The sequence below is a fragment of the Giraffa tippelskirchi genome, chromosome 1 (assembly GCF_054371585.1).
Source record: "Giraffa tippelskirchi isolate mGirTip1 chromosome 1, T2T-mGirTip1v1.2.pri, whole genome shotgun sequence".
Classification (NCBI taxonomy): Eukaryota; Metazoa; Chordata; class Mammalia; order Artiodactyla; family Giraffidae; genus Giraffa; species Giraffa tippelskirchi.
Window position 1 is genome coordinate 13,274,173 of NC_137275.1, and position 19,516 is coordinate 13,293,688.

The following is a 19,516-nucleotide window of genomic DNA, read 5'->3' on the forward strand; positions in this document are numbered from 1 at the left end:
AACGTGATACCAGACAGCAGCAGCCACCACCTTCCTAAGCACTCAGCATGGGGCAGGTCTGGGGCCAAGGTCGTGCTCTCACGTCGGGGCTCACGTCGGAATCACCTGCAGGGTCTGCGTTCCACCCTCAGGGATTCTGCATCACCAGACTTTGGGCAGGAACCGAAAAGAGGCATTTCTAGCAAGTTCCCAGGGGTTGCTGCCATCCTTCTTGACCAGGAGCCACTCTCTGAGAACACCCTGGGTTAAAGGTTTCACAAGAACTAACTCCTTGAACTCTCCCAAAGACACTTTGAGTAAAATGAGGACAGCTCTGGCTTTCAATTCCTTCAGACCTGAATTGGAATGCCTCCTCTATCAAAAGAGCTGTGATAACAATATTTTGGGGCCAGGGACTTGACCTCTGAGAACCTCAGTTCTCTTATCTGTAACATGGGGATGAAAACATTACTTCCCACAGCAGGGAGAGTAAATCAAATAAAAACGCAGAGGAGTTTCATGCAAAGTTCGACTCTTTTATTTAATTGACAAATATGTATTGGGTGTCTACTGGGTACCAGGCTACATGCTAGAAGCTAATAAGATGGAGATGCTTTCTCCTTTGTGTGATTATACTCTCCCTGTGGGCACTGACCAGGGCTGACCCAGACTATGTGCTTCTCACAGCCAAGGGCCTGGAGCAGCAAAGCGCTGAAGCTTGGGCTCTAGACTCAGACCACTGGGTGTGGGACCCATCTCTGCTAACTCGTGGCCATGTGGCCTTGGGCAAATCACTTCATCCCTTTCTCTCTCTCTTTTTGGTGTGGAGCACTTTTAGTCTTTTATTAATTTGTTACAATATTGTTTCTGTTTTATATTTTGCCTTTCAGTTGCCAGGCATGTGGGATCTCAGCTCCCCAACCAGGGATCAAACCCACACCTCCTGCATTGAAAGGTGACATCTCAACCACTGGACAGCCAGGGAAGTTCCCACTTCATCTCTCTTTGCCTTTGCTCTTCCCTTGTAAGACAGAGATGAGAGCCCTCCAAAGGTTGTACAAAGTCCAATGAAGTCATCAGAAAAGGGTCTGACCATGAAACTTGCTCACAAAATATGATTTTTGCCCTGCCTTCCCCTGTGGGCTGGGTGACCCAACGCGACTCCATTGGTCCGGAAAGGGGGATGCTATGCAGTGGCCATTAACCAGTCATTTCATCAGAAGGTTATCTCAAAAACAGGCCTGGGAACGTCCTGGTGGTCCAGTGGCTAAGACTCTGCACTCCCAATGCAGGGGGCTCGGGTTCGATCTCCGGTCAGGGGAACTCAATTCCATATGCCAGAACTAAGAGTTTGTATGCTGCAACTGAGATCTGGTGTAGCCAAAATAAATAAATAAAAATAAATACTTTAAAAAAAAGAAGGAGAAAACAGGCCTGGACTGAGAGAGCCTCCCATTTTGATGATACTTTGATCCTTTGGAGAGTTTTTACCAAAATGTCTGTACTCAAAAATGAAAGGAAAAAATGTCTGTGTCCTTAATGAGGGGCTTTAAAATGTCCACCCCTCACATCTAGGGTTCATGCCTCAGGAAATAATTCAAAGTTATACATAAAAGTTTACACACAGGTTGGTTGATCCAGAAACATGCACAAAGATTTATTTACATATAAGACTGTTTTTAAGAACATTAAATAAAATAACAAATGTGGATGTATACTAAATGCTCCACAATATAGAGAATGGTTAAATATTTTAAGCTTCTATGAATTAGTCTATCCATATAATGGGCAATCATTCAGCCATTTTATACATTTTGAGAAGCAGAGTAACACATGCATGTCAGGCGAGGAAAAGGGGTTTTTGATAGAAGGCAAAAGTTTAAAAAGAAAAGCGAATATCCTATGTGACCTTCTACAGCCTCTTCTAACCCTGCTTCCCAGAGGGCTAAATACTTAAATAGATACTGGTTTTAGTTTCTATAGTTTAGCGAGCCAGAATGGTTAGCTAACTTAAATATGCTAAAAATTATGCATGCATCTTTATTTCTTGATTTATCAACATTACACATTGTTTATTAATTCCTGCTATGACAGATGTGGATTTAGGTCATGAATTTTTACCCTAAAAATCTGAAGGATTTGTTACCTCCCAAAGGCTTTATATCCCTCCTTACATGTCCTCCCAATTTTAATAGTTATATTCAGTTAGCTACCTTTGACTAACTTTAAAAAATTGAAACTCAATTTTTATGGCATTAAATTTATAGAATATTTCTTGTCTTCTTACTAAGAAACATGGTGAAACTAAGGCCCAATACTTTTCTCCATCTCTCCTTTCACTACTTCTGCCCGCCAGAATTTATTGCTTATTTTATATACCTACCTATATGTATGTATATTCTGAACCACAATTAAGTCTTTGTGGTGGTTTATAATTCTAAAAATAAAAAAAAATTAAAAACTATCACTATTATGATTAGACATATGTATTCACTGCATATGAATGGATATGCATATTCACTCAAATTAACTGAATGTAATCCTGTGTAACTAAATATACACCCCTGTGTGCTTGTGTGTGCTAAGTCACTTCGGTGAGGTCCGACTCTTTGAGACCCTGTGGACTGTAGCCCGCCAGGCTTCTCTGTCCATGGGATTCTCCAGGCAAGAATACTGGAGTGGGTCGCCATTCCCCTCTTCAGGGTATCTTCCCAACCCAGGGATCGAACCTATATCTCTTGCATCGGTAGGCAGGTTCTTCACCACTGAGCTACCTGATTAAAGAAGAACTATGTTTTGGATTCCATTCCTTCCTTTTTCTTGTATTTTTTTTTAGTTTGATATTTTCCATATTTGTGTGCTCTCAAGTAAATCTGTGTAGAACATGTTTTTATTTCTCACGTTTTAAAATATTGTTACTCTGCACTCATATGATTGTTATCTTGGCTGAGTCTGAGGTCCAAAATCTTTTTCCCTCAGAATACTAATGATGCCACTCCACTGTCTTTTAGTGTGCCTGATGACCTCTTAGAAGGATCTTGCTTTCTAGGAGCTTTAAGTTCTGAATGCTCAACCATTTACAAGAAGATTTTGAATTATTTTTTAAATGCAGCAAAACACGCATTACATAACATTTACCATTTTAGTCATTTTTAAGCATACATTTCTGTTATGTTAAGTACAACCACACATCACCACCATCTCCAGAACTTTTTCATTTTGCAAAACTGAAACATTTCCTCTGCCCAGTCCTGCTCCCCGCTCCTCCCCTCCACAGGTGATCTGATTATGATGGGGGAACCCCATGACCACCTCCTAGGTTCAATGATTCACAAAGACTCACAGGACTCAATGTGTAGTCATCCTCACACTATGATTACAGTGAAAGGATACAAAGAGAAATCAGCAACAGGAAAAGGCATGTGGGGCAAAGTCCAGTGGAAGCCAGGAGCAAGTTTCCAGCGTCTTCCCCCAGCAGAGTCACACAGGACAGACTTAATTCCTCCAGCAATCAGTGTGACGACCCATGTGAAATGCTGCCCACTAAGGAAACTCATTTGAGACTTGGTACCCCTGGAGAAGTGGAGGCGTAGGGATACTAGAGGACAGGAAGGCCTAGTGTGCTGCAGTCCAAGGGGTCGCAAAGAGTTGAACACAACTTAGTGACCCAAAAACAACAACAAGCCCTGGAGTAGGAAATGGCAACCCACTCCAGTATTCCTGCCTGGAAAATTCCATGGACAGAGGAGCCTGGTGGGCCACAGTACATGGGGTCACAAAGAGTCAGACACGACTGAGTAACTGAGCACCCAGGCACGCATGCAGCTAGGGTTTTTAGTCAGGACCAGTCACTTAGGCATCCTCTGCCTGGTACCGTGTGTGTGCTAAGTCACTGCAGTCATGTCTGATTCTTTGCAACCCTACAAACTGTAGCCTGCCATGCCCTTCTCCAGGGGCTCTTGCTGACCCAGGGATCAAACCCATGGCTCTTATGTCTCCTGCACTGGCAGACAGGTTCTTTACCACTCGTGCCACCTGGGAAGCATATACCAAAATTCCAGGCTCCCAGAAGGAAACAAAACATTTTCAACATAAAATATATTGTTTATAAGAACACTTAAGGCAACGTGAGCCACTCTTAGTTCAGTAAATGGTCAGGATTCTCCTGAAATCCAAGTTCCCAAATGCCAGCCAAGGGCTCACCTTGTAAGCCGGCCTTTCTAAGGACAGCCATCTCAGGCCAGCTATGTTAACTCTTCTGCACACTGGCTACTATGTTCTTCTCAAACACTATCTCAGCACCTGCTTCCAGAGAAGCCAACCCATGACAGCAAGTTTAATTCACAATGGCTGCAGACCCCAACGTTCAATGTTCAATTTACAATACCCAAGACATGGAAGCAACCTAAAGGTCCATTGACAGATGAATGGATAAAGAAGATACATGCAATGGAATATTATTCAGCCACTAATAAAGAATGAAATAATGCCATTTGCAGCAACATGGATGAATCTAGAGATTATCATACTGAGTGAGTGAGTGAAGTCGCTCAGTCGTGTCCAACTCTTTGCGACCCCATGGACTGTAGCCTACCAGGCTCCTCCGTCCATGGGATTCTCCAGGCAAGAATACTGGAGTGGGTTGCCATTTCCTTCTCCAGGGGATCTTCCCGACCCAGGGATAGAACCCGGGTCTCCTGCATTGGAGGCAGACGCTTTAACCTCTGAGCCACCAGGGAAGTCCAATTATCATACTAAGTGAAGTTAAATCAGACCGAGAAAGACAAGCATCACATGATTTAGCTTGAAAGTGGAATCACTTTAAAAAAATTACACAAATGAACTTATTTATGAAACAGAAATATACCTGAAGACATAGAAAACAAACTTATGGTTACCAAAGAGGTAAGGGGGGTAGAGATATATAGTTCGGGACTAACATATACATACTAATCTATATAAAACAGATGACCAATAAGGACCTACTGAACAGCACAGGAAAAGATACTCAATATTTTGTAATAAACTATAAAGAAAGGAATCTGAAAAAGAATATATATATGCAAAACTGAATCACTTTGCTGTACACCTGAAATTAACACAACATTGTAAATCAATACACTTCAATTAAAACAATGGTTGCAGATTATGGGAACATTTAACACATTATTTAGGAGCTGGGAGACAAGTAACCCATTCCTGGGATCCCAATGCAGCCTGTATGTAGTTAAGGTTAAATTTATCTGACATAGGAACAAGGCCAACTTGACCTTCTAGACAATCAAAGCCAAGTTATGTCAGAACCAGGAGCTTTGGTCCTGATGGTTTATTGAAACCTGAATACAAGCATGTTGCCACATATGACTCACCTATGAATCAGCCTCTGTCCACAGAGGCTGTTATCAGAGATGGTCAGAGATGGTCATTCTGTTTTCAGATGCAAACACTCTGATTTGAAATCTTACATTCTGATTAGCACCAAATTGAAATGCAAGCTCTCCATTTTTACTGGCAATAGCCCTCTGAGCCCTGATTTGTGTACCTACCAGATAAGGGGGAAAAAAAAATCAATACATATGAAAAGCAGTGCACAGAGCTTATATCAAAATACTGATGGAAAAGAGACAAAATGTCTGTGTCTAAAGAGAACAAAAGGCTATAGATCAGTGATCTGTTTTCAAGGTTTTTTCTTTCACAGAAAGCAAACTTTTTTTTTTTTCAGCTGCAGGAAGAAGAATGGCGAGGTGAAGGACATTAATGACATTTGATCACCTACAATATGCCATTCCCTGGGCTAGGTACCTGTAGGGGGTTGAACTGTATCGCCTACAAAGATATACTAAATTCTCATCCCCCAGTACCTCTGCTGCTGCTGCTGCTGCTAAGTCATGTCAGTCGTGTCTGACTCTGTGCGACCCTATAGACGGCAGCCTACCAGGCTCCCCTGTCCCTCGGATTCTCCAGGCAAGCACACTGGAGTGGGTTGCCATTTCTTGCTCCAATGCATGAAAGTGAAAAGTGAAAGTAAAGTCACTCAGTCATGTCTGACTCTTCTCGACTCCATGGACTGCAGCCTACCAGGCTCCTCTGCCCATGGAATTTTCCAGGCAAGAGTACTGGAGTGTGTCACCATTGCCTTCTCCAGTACCTCTGCATGTAACCTTATTTTGAAATAAGGTCTTTGTAGACATGATCAAGTTAAGATGAGGTTATATGGGATTGTGCTTGGTCGCTCAGTCGTGTCTGACTCTTTGTAGCCCCATGGACTGTAGCCTGCCAGGCTCCTTTTCCCAAGGAATTTTCCAGGCAAGAATACTGGACTTGGTTGCCATTTCCTACTCCAGAGGATCTTCCCAACCTAGGGATCAAACCCACGTCTCATGTCTTCTGCACTGGCAGGCGGATTCTTTACCTCTAGCACCACCTAGGAAGCCCAATCCATACTGGATTAGGGTGGATCCTAAACCCAGTGATGGTATCATTATAAGGAGATGGAAACTTGGAGACAGACACACAGAGAAAAGGCAATGTGATCACAGAGGCAGAGATGGGAGTGATGTAACTACCACAAAGGAGGGATTTCCAAGAGCCACCTGAAGCTAGACAGAAGCAAGGAAGGATTCTTTCCTAGAGCTTTCGAAGGGAGCAAAACCCTGCCGACACTTTGATTTCAGTCTCCTGGTCTCCAGAATGGTGTGGGAACAAGTTTCTGTTGTTCTATGTTTTGTGATCATTTGCTGCGGCAGCCTCAGGAAACGAACAAAGTGTGCTAGTGCTTTATCTCATTCAATCAACCTTCAGCAATCTGGTGCAGGATGTATTATCCCCTTTCCATTGAGAGATAAATGGAGATGCAGAGAGTTCAAATAGTTAATCAAAGTCCACAGCTAGAGAGCAACACAGCTAGCTCTGTTTGACTCCAAAGTCTGTGTTTTCCCCTAGTCCATCAGACCACTTACCATCCAGGGGGCTGTCTGATTTTCTAAACACATTTTTAGTCCCAACCTCCCATACCATGGTAGAAGTTGCTTACATGATGGATGAGAGCCAGAAAAAAATTCTGGGACAGAACTTTAGGCAGGCAGGATCAATGTACTAAAAAAGGCAGGAACCGAACTAACTCATTCTCCCAACCAAAATCTCCCTCCCTCCCTGCCTTTCCTACTTCATGAAGTAGAACAGCTGAGACAGGCCACCTGCCTCCTCCTCTTCTTCCAACCTCCACCTTCTCCGAATTTCCACCTTGAGATCTTGCCCTCCTTGATCAGTCGTGTGGCCAAGAGAACTTGAAGAGCAGAGGCAGTGTGGGGAGCAGGAGCTTAATTTATTAACAGCAACACAGCTGCAGGAATGAATGCCTGTATTTAGGAAGAGGACAAAGCCAGGCCAGCTCTGCAGACCACACCATCTTTCTTTCCTTCTCTCTTGCAATTTCTACTTTCCAATATGAGGTGATAAGTACACCTAGGTAAAGACTGCCTCCTTGGGGCAAGCCCACTCACAACTCTCACTTTCTTCTTTTCAACTTTCTTCATTATCTGTGTTGCTAAGTTAAGCAAGATCCTGCTCCCTTGACTTGCCCACAGTGCCTCCACTCTTCAACTTTCCTCCTCCATATAAATGACCAAAGAAGAATGACTCTCAAGATTTTGTTTTATGGGAAGGAAGAAGCTCCCTAAAATTACTCATATCACCATCATTATTATCACCTTTAACATCACCACCAGCCACATCATTATCACCATTATCACCACCATCATCGTAGCTAATATGTATTGACCAGATACTGAGCACCAGGGATCGTTCCAAGGGCATTACAAGCATTATCCATTCACTCCCCACAGCAATATTATGAAGTGGGCACTACTTTAATCCATATTTTCAAATAATAATACCAAACACAAGTGAGTTAAATAGATGGCCTAAAGTCACAGAGCTAGTAGGCAGTAGACCCAGGATTCACCCCGCAAGGTCTAGACTAATAGCTTTCACACCACAGCTGCCTCCATAGGGCTCAATCTCCAGCCTGGCCTTTTACCAGGAGCCCTGCATTGAATTGTCAGGGGATTGTGCCACTGTGAACATCCTAATACTCTCTGAGCACCCAGCTCATCCTTTCAGGGTGTGACTAGTAGGGCAGAATTTTAGAATTCCTGAGTCTCTGGCCAAAAGCCTTCACGGTCCTTTCAAAACTATGCTTAACTATCAACATTTTCATTGATCTCTCACGAGAGGCCAAGTAATTCCTTTTTGATCTTTGCTGTTATCGTTTAGCTGCTAAGTCGTGTCCTGCTCTTTTGCAACCCCATGGACTGTAGCCCATCAGGCTCCTCTGTCCATGGGACTTCCCAGGCAAGAGTTCTGGAGTAGGTGGGGTGACATGTGTGGCTGGGGCGAGGGGGAAAACCTGAGGACTGGGGTGGGAGGAGGGGCAGCCCCTGGCTCAGCTCAAAGGACAAGGAAGACCTTCCAAGAAGTGACTGTGGGCAGAGGGCAATGAGCCAGGCCAGGAGGAGGGCAAGCCAGGCAGATAGAAGGGCGTGAGCAGGACCTGCAGGTGGCAAGAGACACAGCCCAGGTCCAACACAATGGGTTAGTGATTTGTGACATCAGACTATGGGCTTATGGGGGACCACAGCAGGGTTTTAAGCCAGGAAGTTACATGGTCAGATCATGGCTGTGTGGCTTCAGCCTGGAGGAAGGCAAAACCTGGATGCCACACTCCAGAGAGAAATGATGACGACCAGAAACAAGGCTGTGAGAAGCAATAGAACATACTCATAAATACCATGGACCTAGGCCCTAATTGCTGGGGGAAGATTGAAGATTGAAGGTGGGAGGAGAAGGGGATGACAGAGGAAGAGATGGTCGGATGGCATCACTGACTCAATGGACATGAGTCTGAGTAAGCTCCGGGAGCTGGTGATGGACAGGGAGGCCTGGCCTGCTGCAGTCCATGGGATCTCAAATAGTCGGACACAACTGAGCGACTGAACTGAGGCCCTAATTGGGAGTTCAGCTCTCAGTTCTGCCCCCACCACACCGGGGAACCCAGAGCCTCTCCCTCCCTAAACTGCAGTTTCCCCATCTGTAAAATAAGGGCAAAAATCTTGCAGACAAATTCCACTAATCATTTGAAGCACAGATTTCAAAGAGCTTATTTATCTTAAACTTCATTATCTAAGAATAAAGAAAAGGAGGTGACTCAGTGACCCCAGCCTCCCCATCCCCAGCATCCCCACTAACTTTCCTTCTCATCTCTGGAAAAGAATCATCTGTTATTACCACCTCTTTAATCACATACTAGCTGGTAGAAGATTCCTTTGATGAGTTTCACCACTATTATTTATGAAGAGCAATGCCAGACAAAAAAAAGACTTTCAAAAAGAAATGCTTTAAATGCTTAAAATCCAATAAAAAGTTACACGAGCATGAGGAAAAATTGTTTATACAGTTTGACTTCAATTATGTAAGAAATGCATTCATAGACTTGTGGAAAGCAAGAAACTATCATGTTAACAATGGTTATCTCTGGCGGTGAGGCTAGGAAGTAATTCTTCTAATTTTCTCCCTGTGTCTGTCTGTGTTTGTGTGTGTGTGTGTGTGTGTGTGTGTGTGTGTGTGTGTATGTGTGCATGTAGAGTGGTAGTTTCTTTAAAATGTTCACAGTGGACATACATTAAATCCCATCCCTTCCCAAACCAGAAAGAGTTTGAAAGGGAGACCATATTGATTTCCCTAGAAGAGATTTTAGGAGTAATTTCACTGAGATCCTTCCACTGCTTGAGGAAGCAGAGGGGTCAGCAACTTGCTGATCCTTGTCCCACAGCCCTTGAGGGGCAGCTCTGAGGGCAGAAACTCTCACAATTCTGGCAGGGGCCAGAACTTGGAGGTAACCACAGACAGAGATATTCACACACACTAACAGAGCTTTTAAGTTACAATCTAGTGAACAAGGCTTGGATTGTAGAACCACAGAGCATGACTCCATTCCTTAATGTTTGGCATCAAGCTTCAGGACCTTGGCCAGTTCCCAGAGCCTCTCAGGACCTAGCAGTTTTTTATTTTCAAATGAGGAAGTAAAACTGCTGCTGCTGCTAAGTCGCTTCAGTTGTGTCCGACTCTGTGCAACCCCATAGACGGCAGCCCACCAGGCTCTGCCGTCCCTGGGATTCTCCAGGCAAGAATACTGGAGTGGGTTGCCATTGCCTTCTCCAGTGCATGAAAGGGAAAAGTGAAAGTGAAGTCGCTCAGTTGTGTCCGACTCTTAGCGACCCCATGGACTGTAGCCTACCAGGCTCCTCCATCCATGGGATTTTCCAGGCAAGAGTACTGGAGTGGGGTGCCATTGCCTTAGGTATCTTTAAAGTCTCTCCCTGGGCAAAAATTCTACTCTGATGTCAATAAAAATGTATTAAGTGCTAACAAGGGGAATAATCTCAAAGTCACAGAGTGACAAGGTTTATCGGATGTCCCAATGCCACTGGATCCCAGCGAGGGGTACCACCAGCATGCTTGGGAGATGTGAAGGAATCACGGAGGTGGAGAAAGTTGGTCAGGGTTCCCATAGGATGTATGCGAGCTACCCAGAAGACAGGAAAGAAAAGATCAGCGTATGTAAAACCAGAGCAAAGCAGGAAACACAGGAACGCCATGGCAGTGGGATATAGCAGAGGTCAAATACCACCTAAGGGAACTGGGCTTTATCAGCAGGCAGTGGGGGCCCCTCCAGAATAGAAAGTGAGCAGGCTGGTGTTTCAGGAGGAGGGGTTGGAGGAAAGCAGGACTGGACAGGCAGGAGGCTGGGGTAGTCATCCAAACAAGATGCAACATGGAGAAGGCAGATGTGATGAAATGTCACTGCATGCCTCCAGCCTTCTGTGTGTGTGTGTGTGTGTGTGTGTGTGTGTGTGTGTGTGTGTGCGCGCGCGCGCACGCGCATATACGCTTAGTCGTGTCCGACTCTTTGCAACCCGATGGTCTATAACCCACCAGGCTCCTCTGTCTATGGGATTTTCCAGGCAAGAATATTGGAGTGGGTTGCCATTTCCTACGCCAGGGGATCTTCCTGACCCAAGGATCAAACCTGTGTCTCTAGTGTCTCCTGCATTGGCAGACAGGTTCTTTATCACTGGCACCACCTGGGAAGCCCTCTGAGTGAAACCCAAAGTCACATGATTTTGCCAGCAGAGTTACAAGTTCCCTCCGCTGTGCTAAAGGGTACATATTGTAAATCCTTGTATTTGAGAAATTCTCATATCATACATAGCTACTTACAGAGGCATTCTTTATCTTATAAATTAACAGGAGCTCTGTATATATCATAAAGAGCTGGAGTAGGAAATGGCAAGGCTGTATATTGTCAGCCTGCTTATTTAACCTATATGCTCAGTCAGACATGACTGAGTGACCGAACAACAACAATATATCATAAAGACATTGCTATCGTTGTTCAGTCACTCAGTCCTGTCCTACTCTTTGTGACCCTAAGGACTGCAGTACATCAGGCTCCCCTGTCTTTCACTATCTATCTCCCAGAGTTTGCTCAAATTCATGTCCATTGAGTTGGTGACACTATCTAACCATCTCATCCTCTGTCGCCCTCTTCTCCTTTTGCCTTCAATCTTTTCCAGCATCAGGGTCTTTTCCAGTGAGTAGGCTCTTCGCATAAGATGGCCAAAGTATCAGAGCTTCAGCTTCAGCATCAGTCCTTCCAATGAATATTCAGGACTGATTTCCTTTAGGATGGACTGGTTGGATCTCCTTGATGTCCAAGGGACTCTCAAGAGTCTTCTCCAACACCACAGTTCAAAAGCATCAATTCTTTGGCACTCAGCTTTCTTTATAGTCCAACTCTCGCATCCATACATGACTACTGGAAAAAACCATAGCTTTGACTAGATGGACCTTTGTAGGTAAAGTAATGTCCTGCTTTTTAATATGCTGTCTAGGTTGGTCATAGCTTTTCTTTCATGGAGCAAGTGTCTTTTAATTTCATGGCTGCAGATAGCATCTGCAGTGGTTTTGGAGCCCAAGAAAATAAAGTCTCTCATTGTTTCCATTGTTTCCCCATCTATTTGCCATGAAGTGATGGCACTGGATGCCATAATCTTCGTTTTTTGAATGTTGAGTTTTAAGTCAGCCTTTTCACTCTCCTTCACTTTCTCCTTCACTTTCACACTTTCATCAAGAGGCTCTTTAGTTCCTCTTCATTTCCTGCCATAAGGGTGGTGTCATCTGCATATCTGCGGTTGTTGATATCTCTCCCAGCAATCTTGATTCCAGCTTGTGCTTCATCCAGCCCAGCATTTCACATGAGGTACCCTGAATATAAGTTAAATAAACAGAGTGACAATATCCATGATTTTCCTCAATGTTTTTTTTTCCTAGAGCATATTAACCAAGATTTACTTTTTACAAACTGTTTCATCTATTTAGATTTATATCTATTGAGGGAATTCATCTTCATTTTTCTTCCAGAAGATCCAGTCAATTGCTCCCCAAATTAATGAATGAAACATGCTCTCCCTATTGAGTTGAAATATCATTTTATCAGATACACGTATGTGTAGATACTCTATTTTGATCCACTGGTCTAATTTCTCTTGCAAGACCTGCATATAGTGTTAATGCAGCTTTCTAATTTTTCATATCTAATATGGCAAATTTTCCATGTTATTCTTTATTTCAACAGTTTCTCATCTAGCCTCACAAATTTTTATTTTCAGATGAAACTTTGATTGATTTGATCAATTCCTCCCCCCAATTCCACTATTATTCTTACAGGAATTACACTCTAAATGAACTTGGATGACATACCAATTGGTTTAAATTTCTCACTCTTGATTAGATCCAGATCCTTGGAGTAAAATAACGGTGACTTGTTCTCCCAGTGCCTGGCAGGATGCCCAGCTTTACTATAAGAAGCTGGAGTGAATCAGAACACCTCCACGCAACTATTATATACAGGATGGATAAACAAGGTCCTCCTATAGAGCACAGGGAAGTATATTCAATATCCTGTGGTAAATATAATGGAAAAAATATGAAAAAGAATATATATGTATAACCGAGTCACTTTGCTGGACAACAGAAATTAACACAACACTGTAAATCAACTATACTTCAACAATTTTTTTTTTTAAAGAACCCCTGCACTCAATGTCCAGCATAGGGTGGAGTGATTATTTTCCTCTCTGTTCATCCAGGAGGCAGAGAGGACTTCTTGGGGCCTTAGCTGACAGATGTCAGTTTCACCCTCAAGAAATTAATAAAAAATTATGGAAGTAACAGGGTCTCTTCCAAGTGTTGCAGATCCCAGTTTACATAATGGGTTACCTAATGTCTTTACTTTGTATTGGGTTGGCCAAAACGTTAGTTCAGACTTTTTGGGCAATCCAATATTGTTTTACCTGCTTGATGAAAATTTCAGAGGAGCTTATACCTCACTGCCAAGCTCTCCTGTTCAGCAACACATGTTCCTAGTATAACAACATTACCTCCGCAGGTGCCCAGGCCAACCCTGGTGGCTCACACACTTTGCCTGGCAAGGGCCATTACGTGCACCCTAATGATGCAGGCACTGTGCTTGTGTGTCTGTGTTAGTTGCTCAGTTGTGCCTGACTCTGCACTGTGCTTGCACCCAGTAAACCTTGGTTCATGTCCAACCCACAGTCAAAACAAGCTTAACCTTGATGTTAGATCTTCAGCTGCATATTTTAGAGACCTCTCCTCCATCTTTAGTTAAGCCTTTTCTTTAAGATCCAGCTGAACTCTTACCTCTTCCAAGAGGCCTGCCATCCACCCAGTCCACTCAGCTCCCCTGCACCTTGTCAGTACCACTTGCATCTATGATCTATATGTCAGGCTACAACCTCACAAATTCAGTCACAGCTGATACACACTGTTTGGCTTTTTTCCTCTTGTTTAACGTGGCAACGTGGGGGGATGGATGGTGGGTGATGGGCAGTCTGAATCTCCAGGCTGCCGCAGGCTCCACTACACCTTAGAATCTTCCATAGGCCTGACTCACACACTTGCAGCACTGGTGTGACTCTCATGGAAACTGAGCTTGAGACCCTGATACACAACATTTACACACAATTAATACAGAACAGTTGCACAACAGTATTGTTTGCATGTTTCATAATATTGATGAGGCTTATTGAGCACTTACAGAATGCCAGGCACTGTGCTCAGTACTTTGCCTGCTTCAACCCATTTACTTTGGCTATCACTCTATAAAGCAGGTATTGATATAATTCTCATTTTATAGCTAGGATGCTGAAGTCCAGGGAGGTAAGTAGCATGCCCAGTGTCACATACGGTCAGTAGGGGAACAGGGATTCAAAGTCAGGCTTCTGCTGTAAAAGCTTATTTTCCCCACAACACTCTAGGGCCATCACTGACACATGTCTCATCTCTCCACTTGATAATGACCTTCATGAACATGGTCCACAGGCAGAGATTACCTGGCTCAGGGACCAGTGGGGCTGAAATCCAACCTACTGCTCCACTGCCTAGCCTTGTACCCATGGATCTTGAACAGGTATCTGGAGCAGGACTCCCAGAGGACAGAAGTCTCAGGCCTGTGTGTGAATGCCCTTCTGCACAGCTGGTATTAGAACAGGATTTGAACCTGGGTGCTTTGGCTCCAGAGCCCTGCTGTCTGCAGCCGGAGGGGCCGCCTATTCCTGCTTCTCCTGAAGGCAATGCGTGAGCCAGAGGCAGCCCTGAAGACCTGGATATGGTGCGTCTCCATCCTCATGAGAGGGTCTGGGCCATGGAGGTGAAGTGAAAGTCACTCAGTCGTGTCCGACTCTTTGCGACTTCATGGACTATAAAGTCCATGGAATTCTGTAGGCCAGAATACTGGAGTGGGTAGCCTTTCCCTTCTCCAGAGGATCTTTTCAACCCAGGGATCAAACCGGGGTCTCCTGCATTGCAGGTGGATTCTTTACCAGCTGAGTCACAAGGGAAGCCCAAGAATACTGGAGTGGGTAGCCTATCCCTTCTCCAGTGGATCTTCCCCACCCAGGAATTGAACTGGGATCTCTTGCATTGCAGGCAGATTCTTTACCAACTGAGCTATCAGGCCATGGAGGAATGGCTCATAAATATTGATTAAATGAATGTTCTCTGACCTTTATTGCAATCACGCAGCCATCAGCTACCTCTTCCACTGAGGGGCAATCACAGGCAATGATGACAATCAGACCAATCAGGGATCTTTACCTGTTGAGGGCCACCCACAATATAGGGCACAGTGGGGGACGCAAGGACCAGCCAGGAGAACTGTCTACACCTGTGTGCCTGCCTCGGGTTTTGTTCCTGCCTCTTCTGTGCTTGCTAGGAGGCAGTGTCGTCCACTGCCCAACAGCAGGGCTCTGGAGCCAAAGGGCCTGGGTTCAAATCCCGTTCTAACACCAGCTGTGCAGAAAGGCGCTCACACAGCGGGCCTAAGTCTTCCGTCCTCTGGGAGGCCTGCTCCAGATGCTGGGCCATGGCTAGTGTCTGGGAACTCGGATTTCAGAGGGTTCCCACCATCCCCTGATAAGTGGGGCTCACAGGGCCTAAACTTCTGTGCATACATTGTGGTTTACACTCAACACAGGCTGTCCTGCTGGGAGGTGCCAGGAACTGGGTCTCTAATGACTTCCCTGATGGACAGCAGTTCACATGTGATGTCACAACTCCATGATGGAGGAATTCAGCGTGCCCTGCGTGTCTCCACTGGGAGAGAACCCAGCAAGCCTGTACCTGGTGTCTCCAGAGCCCGTCCCGCATGTCTGTTCCCTTTGCTAATTCTTCTCTGCATCCTTTCGCTATCACACATCAACCTGAGTATGACAATGTGTGCAGTGCTTTGGGTCCTCCTAGGGAAACCCGGCACCTGGGGGTCCGACACACGGTCATATGACCTTGGGCAAATGCCTTGACCTGGGCATGCCGCAGTTTCCCCATATAAGAAATAGATGTTCAGTCTATCCCCCAAGATTGTAGTGAAAACGTCACGATTCAGCAAAGGTAACCTCCTTGGCCTGGTAATGACTGGGAGGCTTCCCAGGTGGTGCTAGTGGTAAAGAATCCACCTGTCAATGCAAGAGGCACAAGAGACGTGAGTTGGATCCCTGGGTCTTGAAGATCCCCTGGAGGAGGGCACAGCAACCGCTCCAGTACTCTTGCCTGGAGAATCCCATGGACAGAGGAGCCTGGTGGGCTAACAGTCCATAGCGTCACAGAGTCAGACATAACCGAAGCAACTTAGTATGCACGCGCTGGGGGTTTAAGAAACATGGACTGTGTTTATATGATGAATAAACACTTGATGAACACGTGAATGAATGCATGCATGAGCTGTGGGTGAGTGAATGATGAAGAAAAAGGGAGAAGTGTTCATGGTGGACCGCAGAAGCAGGTCTATAGGCCCTGGGAAGCTCTGGGAACACAAAACATGGAGCAGCCACTGGCCACCGGTGAACACCGAAGGGCAAGTACCAGCCTGCAGAACAGATCCACAGATGGGTGGGTGGGGCCTCAAGCTCGTCCCAGGCAGTGACCAATCCATCTGGCCCAGATGAAGGGGTATTCAGAAAACTGGCCAGACAGCCCCCAGGCCACACTGGGGAACCCCAGACCACAGGGAGCCCCCAGCCTCGGCTCGGGTCTAGGAGGCTAAGGCCAGTGGCGGGCCCCTGCCCTGGGCTCTGAGGACAGCAAGAGACCACAGACCACAGACAGAAAGAGACGCACTGGGGGCGTAATGCGGGTGTCCAGGTCAAAGGTTTTCTCTTACCGCAATCTTTTCTTCTGCTGTTATGGAGAAGGGGGCTTTTAGCTGGGTTCTGTTCTAGAAAAAAGCACAAAGAAAGCAGTTCAGTCAACTGGTTTTGGCATCTGAGACACGGGGTAACATGTGGTCTGCTTCCAACCCACCCACCTGGAGCTACAGTGGATTCTTGACCATCGGGGGTGGGGGGAGTGATCAGAGCTGGTGGTGGTCTTAAAGTCTTCGGGGGAAAAGGTCTGTGGAACTGTGATGCCTCCTCTCCCGGAGGCGTGTGTGAAATCCAGACACCAGTTTCCCTAACTGCCAGGGAAACACAGGCGTCATACCCGGGTGGTGAAACACTTGAGGCTGGGTGGGGTCAGGGGAAAGGAATGGCCCTGAGCAACTACCCTTCCCCTCCAGGGTCTGGTCTGCCCCCTGCAGGAAGGAGAGAGAACTGCAGGCTCTGACGTCAGTGAGGTCCCTCTCATTTCAGGGCTCTCGACCCCCCAAGGCCCAACTCCCTAAACATCCACTCCCATACTTTCTAATACTCCTCTGCTTAGAAAACATAGGGAATGAAAGGTGAGCATTATGACTGCTATCTGTCCAACCTCGTGGTATCTCAGGAGACCCAACACGAGAACATGCTTCTTTCTGTGGCTGGAGGCAGCATATCTTGCAACTGAAAGGCAGTGCAGAGGAGTGGAAGGAAGCAAATTATGCAGGTTCATGCTGGGCTTCGTCATTCTCCAGCACTCTGGCTTTGGACAAGGACTGACCTCTCTGTGCCTCATTGTCTCATCTGTACAATGGGAATTTTATTCATCTTGTAGGCTGGCTGTGAGGATGAATCACAAGAGTGCCTGGCCTATAGGGAGGGGTGCTATGAAAGGATGAGTGCTGTTGGGTGTAGTAGGTGGTGATGGTGGTGGCTGTGTCATTGTAGATAACCTGGCCTAGAGACTTGAGCCAGACTCCAGTGAGCTAGGCAACCCCTGTTTAATTCTATCACGGCCACTCTAGAGGCATTTTCCCCTGACCTGAGCGATGGTCCACCTGAGGCAGGAAACCCCATGATCCATGTCCTGCAGTTGTTATGGCGGCTATACTGGAAGCACTGGGGCATCCCATGCCCATCACAGGCCAGCAGGACAAGCTGATGGAGGGAAATCAAAATGCTACAAGTTTTCTTTTTTTCTTGTTTTTTTTTTAAGCTTTCTTTTTAAGGAGGAAAATGGATGTGAGAGCTGGACCATAAAGAAGGCTGAGCGCCCAAGAATTGATGCCTCCAAATGGTGGTGCTGGAGAACATTCTTGAGAGTCCCTTGGACTGCAAGGAGATCAAACCAGTCAATCCTAAAGTAAATCAACCCTGAATATTCTTTGGAAGGACTGACGCTAAAGCTCCAATACTTCAGCCATCTGATGCAAAGAGCTGACTTATTGGAAAAGACCCTGATGCTGGGAAAGCCTGAAAGCAAAAGTAGAAGTGGGCATGAGATGGTTAGACAGCATCACCCACTCAGTGCACAGGAATCTGAGCAAACTCCAAAAGATAGTGAAGGACAGAGAAGCCTGGCATGCTGCAGTCCATGGGGTCGTAGAGTTGGACACAAACTTAGCAAATGAACAACAACAGAAATTAAAACACACACATGTCTTTAAAGAAGAGACACCTATGTAGCAATCACTTGGCCCTTTCTGTTCCTGAATCGTAGGTGCTTCAGAGTATTTGTGGTGCCCCATGAGTTTCAGGGTCTTCTGAACTAGTGGGTTCGAAGGCTGGCTTCCTCTCTCTCTTCTCTCCCTCTGGGTCCCTCCTTGCTGTTTCTTGACACCCAAGGTCTAAACAGAGAGGGGCTGAAAGTGTGCTACACAGCCTGTCTCCATCTCTTTGCAAAACAGAAACCATCAGCCTACATCCACTATATAAACTTCAAGGCTTAAGAAACATGTTTTTGAGCACAGACTGAAGCCAGGAAACAAGGAGCATGTGAGATCCAGTAATGGTTTACAAGGTGGACAGGATGTTTATGCCATATACGGTAAGGAACTGGAGATGAATGCTCTAGATTTTTCCCTCTTGACCTCCGTTGCATCTCTGTCCTGTCTCATGCACCCTTGTATGAATTTGAGGTGCATGCGTCTATATCTATGTGCATATGTGTATACATGTGTGTATGCCTGTGTGTGAGTTTGAGAAAGTAGTTTCCAGACTCAAACACAATGCATTTCTGACAGTACCTCCCTCCTGTGTGGAGGATTAGAATATGGTAACTATTTTTAATGCTCTCATACCATTTTAAAATGCCAGAACTGGAAGAGATGAGTTTGAAGGGAATCTTTCGACCCTCCCCTCATTTCTCAAGTGGGAACATTTGAACTCGGAGACACTGAACTGTTCTGAAAACACAGCGAGGGCAGCATTTCGGCCTCTGAAGTACCAGACACCAAGTCCATGCCAACATGAAGGATTTCATCCCATTGGGCACCTGCATTTTTAAATAATTCCTTTATTCTCCCATCTGTAGTGTGAGCCTCTTTACAGCTGAGAAGCAGAGTAGACCAATGTTCTTCTGTGGAGTTCACAAGATTTTCCCTCAGACTTGGATCATTTTCAATTCCAAACACACTGGACCTTCTCTCCTTCCTAGAGGAAGGCCCGGGAGTCACCCAAAGAAACTCTGAAGTCCAACTGGGTGACTCAATTAGAGAATGAGGCATAGGAGCCTTATCCAGCACTTATCCGCTCAGCAAACACCGAGC

At 45.5% G+C, this 19,516-nt stretch overlaps 1 protein-coding gene and 1 long non-coding RNA gene across 5 annotated transcripts in view; both read right to left on the minus strand.

Annotated features, from left to right (window-relative positions):
* The window catches only part of EVC2 (EvC ciliary complex subunit 2), a 157,777-nt gene that overhangs the window by 114,022 nt on the left and 24,239 nt on the right, over window positions 1-19,516 (minus strand). For all 4 annotated transcript variants that reach the window (XM_081494598.1, XM_081494416.1, XM_081494322.1 and 1 more), the window contains one exon: window positions 16,775-16,828. In XM_081494598.1, coding sequence (XP_081350724.1) covers window positions 16,775-16,828 — 54 coding nt within the window. The remainder of the gene's footprint in view (window positions 1-16,774; window positions 16,829-19,516) is intronic.
* Window positions 9,358-12,999, minus strand: LOC145507645 (uncharacterized). The gene is made up of 2 exons (XR_014054995.1): window positions 12,799-12,999; window positions 9,358-12,303 (listed from the first exon to the last, which is right to left on the minus strand). It is a non-coding gene; the product is annotated as an uncharacterized LOC145507645 (long non-coding RNA).